This window comes from Triplophysa rosa, linkage group LG11, assembly GCF_024868665.1.
Source record: "Triplophysa rosa linkage group LG11, Trosa_1v2, whole genome shotgun sequence".
NCBI lineage: Eukaryota > Metazoa > Chordata > Actinopteri > Cypriniformes > Nemacheilidae > Triplophysa > Triplophysa rosa.
In genome coordinates this window covers 5,983,239-5,996,199 of record NC_079900.1, presented here as the reverse complement: position 1 = coordinate 5,996,199, position 12,961 = coordinate 5,983,239, and the positions used below count along the sequence as shown (strand labels likewise).

Sequence of the window (12,961 nt, the reverse complement as noted above, 5' to 3'; positions counted from 1 at the left end):
TGAGATATTCATTTCATATCTGACATGCTCTGTTGATAGCAGAAATTTATGTGTTGAATTAATGTTGTTTATTGCACGCTCCCTGCATTCCTCCGGAGCAGAGAAACCAAGAGAGCCAGTTAAATGGAGGGATGTTACTGAGCATGATACATCCCTGTCTAGTTTCACAGGTATGTTTTGTTTCCTTAAACATGTCTAATTACCTGAATGAGGTGGGTTGGGCTATATAAAATGACAACAGGTGTCACAGGTTACGACAAGACCTTTTAAAAGCCCACAGTTGGTGGATTTCTGGGTTTGGGGGGGCTGTGAATTAGTTTGTGAGAACTGTGTGAAAGAATGTGGTTTATGGGATGGACATGTTGTGAGTGTAAATTGTTGGTCTAAAATAAGATTGGGACAAAAGAGAAAGAATAGGGGAGATGAAGAAAACACTTATATAAATCAAGGTGTCTTTAGAATATTAGGGGTGTCTGATTTGTACAGTATATGTCCCCTTTCTATACCTGGGCCTGTGAATCTAAGAGAATGGGTTGTATCAATACATCACAACTTCAGACATGATGATCTTGAGATAAGTTTTAGAAGGGGTGTGGGAATGGGAGGTGGGATGCATTAAACTTTATCAGCTTGATTTATGCGGTAACATGGGACCTTGCTGAAAGGCAGGCATATGTAAATGGTCTTTATATTTCAGTTAAATAAAATGATGTAGTGATGTTTTGATGGGTACATTTTAGGATATGAATTAAGTTCTGTCCTAGAATTAACTTTATTTAACACTGAGACTACTTTAAAGGCACAGTTCACCCAAAAAAAAAAAAAAAATTACTCAATTTCTTTGTTCTGATGAACACAGAGAAGGATATTTGGAAGAATGCTTGTAACCGAACCCATTGACTAACATAATGGGGAAAATAACAACGGTATAAGTCAAAAGTGCCCCAGAACTGTTTACTTTCTTACATTCTTCAAAATATCTTCTTTTGTGTTCAGCAGAACAAAGAAATGTATAACTATACATTTTTCCTACTATGGTAGTCAATGGTGGCCATTGGTTATAAGCATTCTTCCAAATATTTTTCTCTGTGTTCATCAGAAAAAAAGTATACAGGTAGGCTAAATGAGGATAATTGAAGACAGAATTTTTATTTTTGGGTGATCTAGGAGGTTTGTGTTTATGTACATGTACTGTATGTCTAAGGGAAAGGATATTTCATAAAAATTTGAATGTGAAATACTTTTGGGCTGGCGTAGGCTGCACACTTGTGCCTGCAGAACATAGCCAAATGCACTGAACTACTTCAATATGAAGTAAATTTTTTCTGACATACCTAAACTATCAGTGAAATATTATGTGCTTCAGAACTACACTAGCAACCTCTAAAACCAAAGCAAAAATATTTACAAAAACACTCTAATATTTGGCAACATTAAAAGGTCACATTCTAAACGTTGCTCCAAAACACAGAGAATCTCTGCTACTTCAGTCGTTTCCCTCAATGAACACTTAAGCAAAACCACTATAAAGTTTGTTATCATTGCTGCGTGTGCGTGATGTACAGCCACTCAGCACTAATGTTTGCATGAGGTAAAGCACATAAAGAGCAGATAAAAAAGTTTCCCTCCCTCACTGTGATTTAGCCTCCATTAGCCAGCTAGCATAACACACACAAACACACTGACACACAGGTTGTTCATAAACCCAGAGAGCTCTTTAGTGGCAGTAAGGGCACGTCTGGATAGCGTCTTTCTAAAACAAGCACTGTGTGTGAAATTTATTAGTCATGAATTGATGTTCGACTGTGATCTGAATGCACAATCATGCTAACAACTGGAGATAACCATCACAGAACTTCATGAAAGTATTTTTCTTGTAAATTATCCTTTCTTATGGCTACGCCCTGTTGAAAAAAAACAGCATATGCTGGGTTAGGTATGTTTTGATGCTGGTTTGACCATCTTAAACCAGCTATGGACCAGCACATGACCAGCTAAGGACCAGCTTAAACCAGCACATGACCAGCTTAAACCAGCACAAACCAGCAAACCAGCATCAAAACATACCAAACCAGCATATGCTGGTTTTTTCAAAAGGGATATAGGCCTACTGAAAGTGCATTTTCCTGCTACGTCTGTGAAAAATCCAGTTTTGTAGAAAGCAAGTTCAACTAAAAAGTTGCTTGGAAAAAGTTTTTATTATAGGGCAAAAACCTTAATAAGACAAAAAACGTTCATCCTGCATAGTTCAAAAGACAAAAATCTAAAAAAATGATCCAGCTTTGATACATGATGTCTAAACCCCATTTTCTGACATAAAAAAATGATGTCTTAAGACTAGAGGCCTACAGCTCCGACTGTTCCATAATGCATGCACAAATGTACAGTAGTTACACACACACACACACACACACACACACGCACGCACGCACACACACGCACGCACGCACGCACGCACGCACGCACACACACACACACACACACACACACAGGCTTTGGTTGACTATCCCCGTGGGGACAGTCCATAGGCGTAATGTTTTTATACTGTACAAACTGTATATTCTATCCCCTATCCCTAACCCTATCCCTAAACCTAAAGATCATAGAACACTTTTTGCATTTTTAGATTTGTAAAAAATATTGTTCTGTACAATTTATTAGCTTGTTTGCCCACGAGGACCTCAATTTTGGTCCCCATGGTGACACGAGTCCCCATGTGTTGGTGTGTATTCAGGTTTAGGTCCCCACCGGGATATACAAACATGAACACACACACACACACACGTTTGCACACGCACAAGCACACGACACAAGGACTGAAATAAGACAGCAGGAAGACAGTGTGTGCTGCCGGGACTGATAAAGATCTGATCTATTGTGCGTGTGTGGTTTGGGTGTGTGAATATGTATTCTTCCGCTGATGTTTGCGTGTGTTTATGAGAGTGCATGTTTGTCTCTGCACATATTTGTGTGACACTGAGCCACAAATAACAACGTCCTGTCTTCTTACGTTTTTGTCTTCCACACTGGGCCCAGTTTCAAAGTAATGCAAGATCACCTTATCCTTTACCCCGATGTGCATCAGGTTACCTTAACATCTGCTGTTAATCACTTAAGTTATTTTGTTTTTACTTTAATACATTTTTAAACCGTCATGTGTGAAACATTTTTACTTTTATCAATGTTTTCAATTTTGTTATCATTTTAGTTGCAGATGGGAAGCATGATACATCGCTCTACAACATAATTTAAAACAAATAACCTTTCAAGTGTCAACTCATTAATCCCAATACACAGGTCAAATCAAAACTTTACCCAGAATTTAAAGACCTCTTTTGGGTGGGCGAGTTCGGTTCTGAATCAGTAGTTCACATCAGTCCTGCTTGGGAATCGGTTATCCATGAGTGGTTCACCAAAGGTCAGAGGTCATCTCAGGGGGCAGGATTATGCAGCTAAACAGATTACCTCCAAATTTTGTTTTACTGAAAGCTGACGGACAATTGGTCTATTGATTATGCATGAGAGTGTGTTTGCAAAGAACTGATTTCAAAGTGAGAGGCCCCGTTCTCAATTTCTCTTTTCGTTTCCAAGTAAGAGCTGAAGAAAAATATCGAGTCAATTTAAACAACCTGTATTTCCTGGTCACATCTCTTCAGTTAGGGTGCAGAAAAGGCCTGCACTTTATCCCTCCGACTAAATCCTTAACAGGACAGTTTTGCTTTATTCGTATCATTCACCTCTGACCTCTGACCTCTTCACATTTTAAGGAGTGACACTGTGGCATCTACCGAGCCAGTGTTTGGATGGGTTTGTATTGATGATGTCAGATGTGGTTGTCATGACTGTGACAGAGAGAAACACAAATGCACAGACACTGTTGACATCACAGCACTCATATGCATCCAACATGAGCGTATATAATATCATTTTTACCAAGAAATGACTGCCAAAAAAGGCATTTCTAATAAGAACAATCAACATCATTCATAAACACATCAACAAATAACCTGATTTACAATTTTGCAGAATACACTTGACTTAAGTTTCTTGTAACTTTTAATTAATATATCTTCATATCCTTAATTGTGCTAATTTATAAAAATGTATTTATTTAACTTATTATTTATCATTTTTAAGAGTTGGACCATAGTAGGCAAAAGCTAAAAGTGTTTAGCACACATAGGACCTTCTTTACAAAACACCTTATACTGAGAGAATATAGAGCTGTAATCTAGACGAAGTGGGACACTTTAAAGAAACATAAGATAAAAATATTAAAGTTTGGTTATTTTCCAGTTTTTTGTGTGTGTGTGGTACGTCATAGTCTTGATGGCTTTAATATGGCTATTGTATTGACTAATAGTGTATGTTGAGTATTTTAATGTTTTAAATGTGTATTTCTGCAGATTCCATGTGGATCTACAATTACATAATGGTCCCCAAACGCCTTGAAGACTTTCCTGTTTACTTACAACAAAGCAAAAGGGACACATTGTTCACCACATCTCTTTCTTTCTTTTTTTAAACAATGGACCTTAAAATTTAATGAAAATTACCATGAAGTAACATTACTGACATCCTATGTAAAAAAGGAAATCCCATTGCAACAAGCTCATTAAAACATTTAGATGACAGATAGTGCTAGAAAAATTGATTAGAGAAACGGGTTATAATATTTGTGCTCGCGAAAGCTATTTTACAACTTGCTGAGGTGTTGTATTGCCTGTCTGTGTGTTAGTACAATTACAAAATAGTCACGGAAACACACCGGGCCAACATGAGGTGCAAAGTGGAGCAGATTAGTGCAGAGATAAATCAAATCTGCTCGTGTGAGAACCAGTTAACAACAAACAAAGAGAACCAGTTATGAACTTGCAGCAAAATCTTTAATACTTGGTTGGATGAGGAAGCTTTGCAATCACACTAGTACAAGAACATAAGGACATGAAACATTTTCTGAAACAATGCATTTTATACAATTTTGCAAATATGCACACAATTATATAAATATAGAAAAATAATGTTTTTTGATGCATTACATTTATAGCTCTTTTGACTAGAAGGACATTTTTAAAATAGTGTTCAGGTTTTAGATAAGAGCTAATTTTAGGCGTTGGTTGTCATGACACACAACATGCATCATATACAAACTGAATGTATGTACATTAAGCAATTCAATCTGCATTATTTACAAAAAAGTACATTCAAAACTGTTCAGTGTTAGACTTTGCAATTTCTTCAGTGGTATGTGAGGTATAACACATACATTCAATTTCATCTAATGCGTTTGCTCATCACAGCTATTGCAGACATTGAAAAGCAGAAATGAAAGTGAAAGCAACACTGTCATCTATTGGGCAGACTTGGCTACAGCACAACATAATAGCTTTGAGTCAAAATGTCCAACTGAGGTCCAACAAGTCTTTTACCTCATTGACTATGAGCACGTTAAAACGTTTATCTACTGTATATCTAAACAGTGCTTTTAAAGCAAAGATTGCTCAATACCAGTCTCCAACTGAGCCTCTGGGACCCTCTTATATTAAAAGCCATCTTAAGCTTACAGGATCTTTTGCAAACCAAAAGTCATCGATCACTAAGTTCCAGGCTGTGACAGCGCCACATACCCTCTCGGCTCTAACTGGCTCACGCCAGAGCATGGCATCATGAAATAACCTGAAGGATGAAGGTGGACAATCCTACCCTGATCTAATTTGGGGGTGTATGCAGGGGGTTCTTCTGACGGGTTAATGGTCGAGCTGTCGACGGGGGTGGGGTTTTGATTTGCTAACATGGGAGGAGTCACAACATAGCCTCCGTTTGTTGGACCTGAATTCTCAGACGTTCCAGACAGGCATGTGTGACATCTGTCAGAAGACGTATCAAAGATTTTGTCCTGACCGCAGGACTCCTCGCAGCACAGAATATAGGGCCCGCTGAAGCTCATTCCTGAATTGTCCTGGTACATGCTATCCAACACATATGGGCCGGAGTGGAGCGATCCATCTGACCATCCTTTCTTCACAGCTGTGGCATCTGAACTCACAACTTCCGTGTGTAACAAAAGTGGCTCCCCAGAGATACTGTCAGAAAAAAGTCAATATTGTATGAAAAGTTGATATCTGGTCGACATAAACTGCAGAACTGAACTGCTTAACAGTTAGCATATTATACATTTAGCTGAATTAGTTTCTTTCTTTAAGATGGCCTATGCACCGCATGGTGGTGCCAATAGTTTTACTATATATTAATGTTCTGGTGACCTTTTAAGGAAACTAAACTACATTCGTTTAGCGCCAACGTTGTCATGTAAATGTATAGATCTAAATAGACTTACCTGCTTTTGCAAATACTGATATTGTCTGTTGCCTGCATTACGCACAGGGAGGTCTTCTCTTTCTCGCCCTGGAGATATGGCCAAGCTGAGGAGGACTTCTTTAATAGACAGAGAGAAAGAGTATTATTTAATTTATTGTACTGTACAACATAGTTTTCCAATTATCCAGGTGTATTTGACGAGGTTATTATACAAATAGTTTACAAAAACTAAAACGATTAAAACATTTCAGTTTACTGAAAACAAATAAAAATGCCTGAATAAATATGTGAAAAACATAAAAGAAAGGTTGACATTTTGCCTCAGGTAAAAACTAAAATAAGTTTAAAATGAAGAACTAAAATTATTAACTGAAAATAGAAACTATAACTAAGATAAAAATAAATTCAACTTATAAAGCAACATAAAGATAAACAAATTATTAATAATATGACAACTAATCTTAACATAAAAACTAAAAATATAAAAATCAAACCTAATTCAAAACATTACTAAAACTACCATAAAACAAAAAAATTATAATAACATTTGGAAAATTTAAAATTGACACCACTACACACTCACCTTGATGATTTCCTCCATCACTCTGCTATTTATAGGCGATGGAATCGATCCATTCCATAATTTGATCCTTCTATTGAAAGAAATACACACACTCAAATAAACAAATAAACACGCCAGCAAAAGCAACTGGTGTACACATCAAAAGTGAATAAATGTTTTACCTGTGACAGACTGGAAGGGCGTTGTAAAAGCCAATGAAGATCCCAGCAACAATCACACTAACCAAAATGTAGATTATGGTGGTGATGGACCAGGAAGCTACACAAACACAGAGTTTTCGAAAAATATGCATCATTGCATCGTGTCCTGTGGGTATCAAATACTTTTGTCCTAGCTTAAATCATTTTACAAATATTTCCTGTTGGAAGGGCCTACAGTAATGACCAAAGTGTATTCTACATATCGCCAAAAGGCAATTGCAAAAAGAAAACTTAGTGTTACCTGGACCGGTAGTAAACACTTTTGGCTGTGACCATTTAGATGGCAGACCCTTGAGTTCATGACTAGCTCGAAGCAGAAATCTGATCTGGGCTTTGTATTGAGTTGAAGGATGTAGAGAGTTAGAAGAAATCTCAAACCCTGCATTCCCAGTTAGGTTATAGAGCTCTGACGTCTACAAAAAGAAAATCATGACAATGATCACTAACAGTGTAGTGCACTGTAAAACAGATAAATCCTGTTAACATTCGGTACCTCATTGGTTGAGATTTTCAGCTGGATGAAGAATCTTTCTGGTACATAGGCAGTTGGCGTAGACCAACTCAGACTGAAAACCCCATCCGCCTCTTTCACATGCACCGGGTCTGGCTGTGGAAGTTGAACTGGAGAAGATAAACGTGCCGAGTTCAGTATTTAATTTCAATTTAGGATTTTTTATTTTAAAATCTGGTTTTAAAATCTTGAATCACTCACAGCTACCATAAGATGTGTAATGATCCTCCTACACACTAGGTGGCAGCATTGAAATACAAGTTTTCTTATACTCACTGTTTTCTGAGGGGTGGAATTGTCTGCTGTGGTACACCGGTCTCAACTCCACTGTTAACAGGTAAGGATCAGAAGTGTTTATGGGACAGTAAAACTCAGACACCTCAGCACCTCTTGACTTCAGCAAAGGAGTTTCACAACACACTGAAGGCTTGGAGGCTCTGAAGGCCAAAAAAGCAGCGTTAATGTACATCACAGTTAAAATCAATAATATCAAATATAGCACGTGATTCTGTGGGTTATCCTCACTGAGTGTCACTGTGACGGCACCAAAGACGATACGACATGAAGTGAGAGATTTCTGTCTTCATCTGCCAGCTGCACATCACATTTGTGTCTCCAATCACACACTGCAGATTAAAGGCTCCATCTATGGGTGAGAGGGAACATGCAAAGTGGAGATGTATAAAGTTACATTTTTATGCATATGTACAGTATATATATTTAAGCATTTCAAACATGTTTCATATGGACCAGATTTATATATACTGAGCTCATCGCACCATTGTGGGTTCTCCAGGACACCGGTTGGCTCCAGTTGCTCCACAGTCCTACAGCACCTCGGGCCCTCACTCTGGCTTGGTAAAGGTAACCAGGCAACAGCATTTGCTTGTCAATCATAAACTCAGAGGCACTGATGTTATCCACAGTCTATCACAATAAAGAAAAGTAATGAATCTCACAAATACGCATTCATTTTTGAATATGAACACACAATGTATTAATACACACAGTCAGTAGCTTTCCCTATCTTTACAGCACTGTGTTCAGTTTCACAATGCTAGCGTTGCTCTTTCATGTGGAAACCTTATCTTTAGTGGGAATCTTAAGGGTTGAGGTTATAACGCTGTTTTTCTAGAATGGTAGATTGTACAATGTGATTAATATTTGTAGATCAGATGATATTTGGGTTTGTGGAGTCTCATTGTGGTTTGGAGAAAATAAAAGCTGTGTACTGTGGAGATGTGTCTGTGTGAGGTCACATGTAGCGGTGCTGCTCTTTCTCTTTCAATTTAATACAACTATTTTATACTAAAATATTGAAAAGTTCAACTGAAAAATGAACATGAATTTCTCATATTTTTTGCATTTGGTCATCGTGTGTTCAATGATAACATTGAGGTACTCAAGCATGGATATCACAAGTTTGAATCTCAGGTTTCTGACTTTTGGACCTCACTTTATGTGCTTGTATGTCTGTGTATACTCACAGTCCAGTCCTGCCCGTCCATGCTGTACTGAAGCTGATACGTGAGCATTCGTGTAATATTTGAGGATGCAGGATACGGGCTTTTCCATGACAACACATGACCTCCGTTATCGGACCGTTTCTCTGTCAAGTCAATTGGGGACAGAACTTTTCCTGTAAACACACACAACCAATTGCAGCAGGCTTTTCCACACAAAATAAAATCTATCTATCTATCTATATATATATATATTTTAATAGAACACTCACCGTGCTGGGCTACACTGAAGGTTTTCGCTCCTGATTCACAGGGCACTTTGAAGTAGACAGTGTGACTGGTGCCAGTGACAAACCTTTTAGTGTTGTAGCGACAGCTGTAGGAAGTCTTCCCGTTGGATAAAGCAACACCGGGACCAAGGAGGGCACAAAGTGTATCTTTACTACAGAGAAATAAAACAGTCACTCTGTTAATATCGTTTAAACGTAAAAGTACCTATTGCCTTGTTTGTTTACATAAAAAACTGCCAAAGTGTACACATACGCAAAAAGAAAAACTGTGACCAAAGAAAAAACATAGTAATGAGTAATTCACTATTTTTTAATATTATTTTCCCACTTACTTATCCATTCGTTCCCTGTAATAGAGTCGTGAGGATCCATTTTCTGCGGCCCGTGAGTGAATGTGTGAATCTTCTTCCCATGTGCATTGTACATAGGTCTTATAATCATTGTAGCACTGCAAGGAATCCATCACCGGAAATACTAAAAGAAGAGGTCAAAGGTCAGTATTGAAGGTAATGATGCTGGTTCATATAGGAAATGCATTGGAAGGAAATGAATAAGGACGAATGGTCACCTTTGACCTGAGATGTAGCTCACCTCAACCCACATTCATTTATTTTATTTGTATACAAAAAAGTACTACAAATTTCTACAAATCAGTTTTATAGAATAATGCCACGAGGGCTTGGTCGACATGATTGTATGTAGATGATGACAGAATTTGGGTTTTTGTTATTCTTTGTTTTTGTTATTTTTATCTATAAACACCGCACATTGCAAACATTAAAACAGGAGCCTTTTGCTTTTGGCAGATGCTTTTATATTTAAAGTAACTTACAGTAAATTTAGGGTATACACTTTATCTGTCCACCATAAAAACCCATGGCATCCTTTAAATGACACTTGAAGGTCATTGCACATTAAGAAATTTCTGCACGTTAAAAAATAAATGCGACCTCACGTTGTGTCAATCACATTTACACACTGCCTCCGATTTTTCGTCCGTCATAAAAAAATTCAGACTGGGTTCGATTTTCATATAAAGAGCCATTTTGACAATTCAGAGACACCGTACAAACGTGCGCCAAATACGAAAAAACGCATACAAAGATTTCGGACTGTATGTGCAAAGACCTTAAGGTTTTCACAGATGAGAACATCCATAGGCTTGCTAGACTCTGGCGATGGTCTGTTACTTTCAATCTGCTAAACTCAAAGTTGTCACAAAGCAAATTTTCAATTTAAAGCTTTTGTAGTGCTTAAATATTAAATAGTTGTTAAATATTGTAGTGCATTCTTAAATAAAACCGTTAAATCAGGTAAGAACAACCCACACCAAGCCAAGTCCTAAATTACAAGTGTTTGCCAAGGAAATTCTCTATTGAGCCTTTGGGGGGTTCCAAGATAAGATTTCATTTTAGTTGTGATGAAAAATTAATATGTATGAGTTCTGGTTGAAAATCACAACAGGATTAAAGAAATCTCCGATAAGCGTCTATCTGGGTGACACAGGTCTGAACTATAGGATTTAACAAAATAAACAGACTGCAATAATATTTTAAAGTCTTATCGTTCTCTCTCACCAGTCCCAGGTTTGACGTCATGAAGTGGGCATTGGTGAGCAGTGGTGGACCCGACCAGTAGACCAAGCATGGTCATATGCAGCGTCCCGATGAAAAACATGATGGCTGGGATGCAAGATCAGAATCCAGGGAGAGACAGGTGATTCTTTAGGTCACTTCCAGGAGATCTGAATATTTGGAAACGATGTGGTGAAATGCAAGACAACACGCATTAAAAGCTTGTTGAGCTAGTAAACTGGCACTTCCTCATGCACGCAGATAAAGATGTTGTTAAAGACACTGCAGACATGTGTGGTTCTGAGGTATTCACACTACTTTTAGGCACAGAACTTCCTTCCCCTTTACTACTTCCCTCCTGTGCTCACTTAAACCAATGTAGGCTACATATACTTTCTTTTTTTATAAAGTAAACAAGAATACAACCAAAAACACTTAGCGAGTGAAATATTTTGAATTATGAATCATTTTCGAAATGTAACAGAAACGACATAAAAATTGAATATGCAGTATTTAAAAAAAAGTATAAGTATTGCTTACTGTATGTGTCAAAAAACAAATGTCATTCAAATCCATCATAAAACTGGTCATCTTTCACTATAAATGACGAATCCATCAGTCATAAGGACATATCAAGGAGCCGTTTTGCGCCATTTCGTGTCACACGCTTCAGATCTACATGCAGCTGTTGAATTTCTTGTGATACATGAATACACAGCGATACATGAAATCTTTTGGGGTAACCTGACCATCCGCCCAAAACTACTGTAAACACAGACAGAGAACGTCACGCTGTTTCTCGCAACTGCCAGGAAACCGTAAGGAAAGGGATTTCCCTCATCTTAAAAGAGTCTGAGGGGCGTTGGGGGAGAGAGAGAATACATTCAGACTAACTTTTCTCTAAAATTTACTTGAAAATGTATTTAGTTTTTAAATTTGAGTTTGATGCCATGTTTTATTTACTTTGAGCTTTCATTCAAGTCAGAAGTTGGGTATTTTTGCTATATTTAGTTGCGGTACATGTAGGTGAGCGCACTCAAAGGAAAAAGAAAGTAAAAATGTTTTTACCTCACACCACGTTTCTTACTGCAGGCAAATCTTACTGCTCTTCACATATACTAAACGAATCAGTGTGTTGTATTATTGAAGTTTTCAATACGGCATGTGTTCAGTTTCCAAACACGACTTATAACGTTTATTTACAGATAGAGTTGAGAATAGAGATGTACCATCACCCTTATTTGCTTTTTGATACTGAAAATAAGGTCACATGATCAAATTCAAAACGTTCTTTTCTCATATTTTCCTTATCTAATGGTATTATCAGTTTCGGTCCCATATACTGATGACGGAAATAGGCTATTTAAAATGTATACTCACACTGAGTATACCCAGACGGAGGTTATTTTAACTATTTAAGATTAAAGGACTTGGTTTAATAACTGTTTGACCCAATCAAGCCTTTATATAAATTTCCCATTTATTTATTCATTTATTAGTCATTAGCTGCACATATCCTCTTTCCTGGATTTATGTAGCCCAAGGCAATTCAATTATATTTTGGTGTCATAATCTAAATCATTCTAGAAAAATAATAAATTCATTTTAATTCATAAGTGTGCTTTTTGATTGAAAGAATTTCTTACCTTTTTGTTGTTAAAAATGTCCTGGTAAACATTCCATTCCTCTATGGACACAATTGTGTTACTGTCTGTGTGTAGCTTGGTTGCAGTCAAGTCAATTTACTTCCCCAGTGTGTATGCATGTCTTAGAGGGAGTGTGCTTTTTAGTGCTTACCAGTACATAATTTACTCAGATACACTCAAAACCAGCAGTTCCCTTTTCTCAACTGCGTAAAAACTTCACTTGCTTGGTCATCAGAAACTTTTCTTTCTAACTTTTTAACTTCCAGCTTGCCATTGAAACAAGGTTCACACGCTGCTTGACCATACAGTACCTGTGCTAAGTGTGAATCAAGAAGTGTATTCTGATGTCTTGCAATCAATACATTTCATTAGCCGG

General features: G+C 37.4%; 1 protein-coding gene across 2 annotated transcripts; it reads right to left on the bottom strand.

Annotated features, from left to right (window-relative positions):
- Positions 1–4,854: 4,854 nt before the first annotated feature.
- On the bottom strand, positions 4,855–12,699 carry csf2rb (colony stimulating factor 2 receptor subunit beta). Of its 2 annotated transcripts, none has more exons than XM_057347234.1 (14): positions 12,586–12,699; positions 10,943–11,109; positions 9,698–9,839; positions 9,348–9,517; positions 9,100–9,251; positions 8,392–8,539; positions 8,138–8,258; positions 7,889–8,049; positions 7,595–7,722; positions 7,343–7,514; positions 7,063–7,159; positions 6,902–6,971; positions 6,338–6,435; positions 4,855–6,083 (listed from the first exon to the last, which is right to left on the bottom strand). In XM_057347234.1, the coding sequence occupies exons 2-14, from the start codon at positions 11,040–11,042 to the stop codon at positions 5,597–5,599; spliced, it is 2,046 nt and encodes a 681-aa protein (XP_057203217.1). In that variant the 5' UTR covers positions 11,043–11,109; positions 12,586–12,699; the 3' UTR covers positions 4,855–5,596. The 2 variants fall into 2 exon arrangements, with proteins under 2 accessions (XP_057203217.1, XP_057203218.1); XM_057347235.1 differs by lacking the exon at positions 12,586–12,699 and adding an exon at positions 11,480–11,717.
- Between the last annotated feature and the right edge of the window lie 262 nt (positions 12,700–12,961).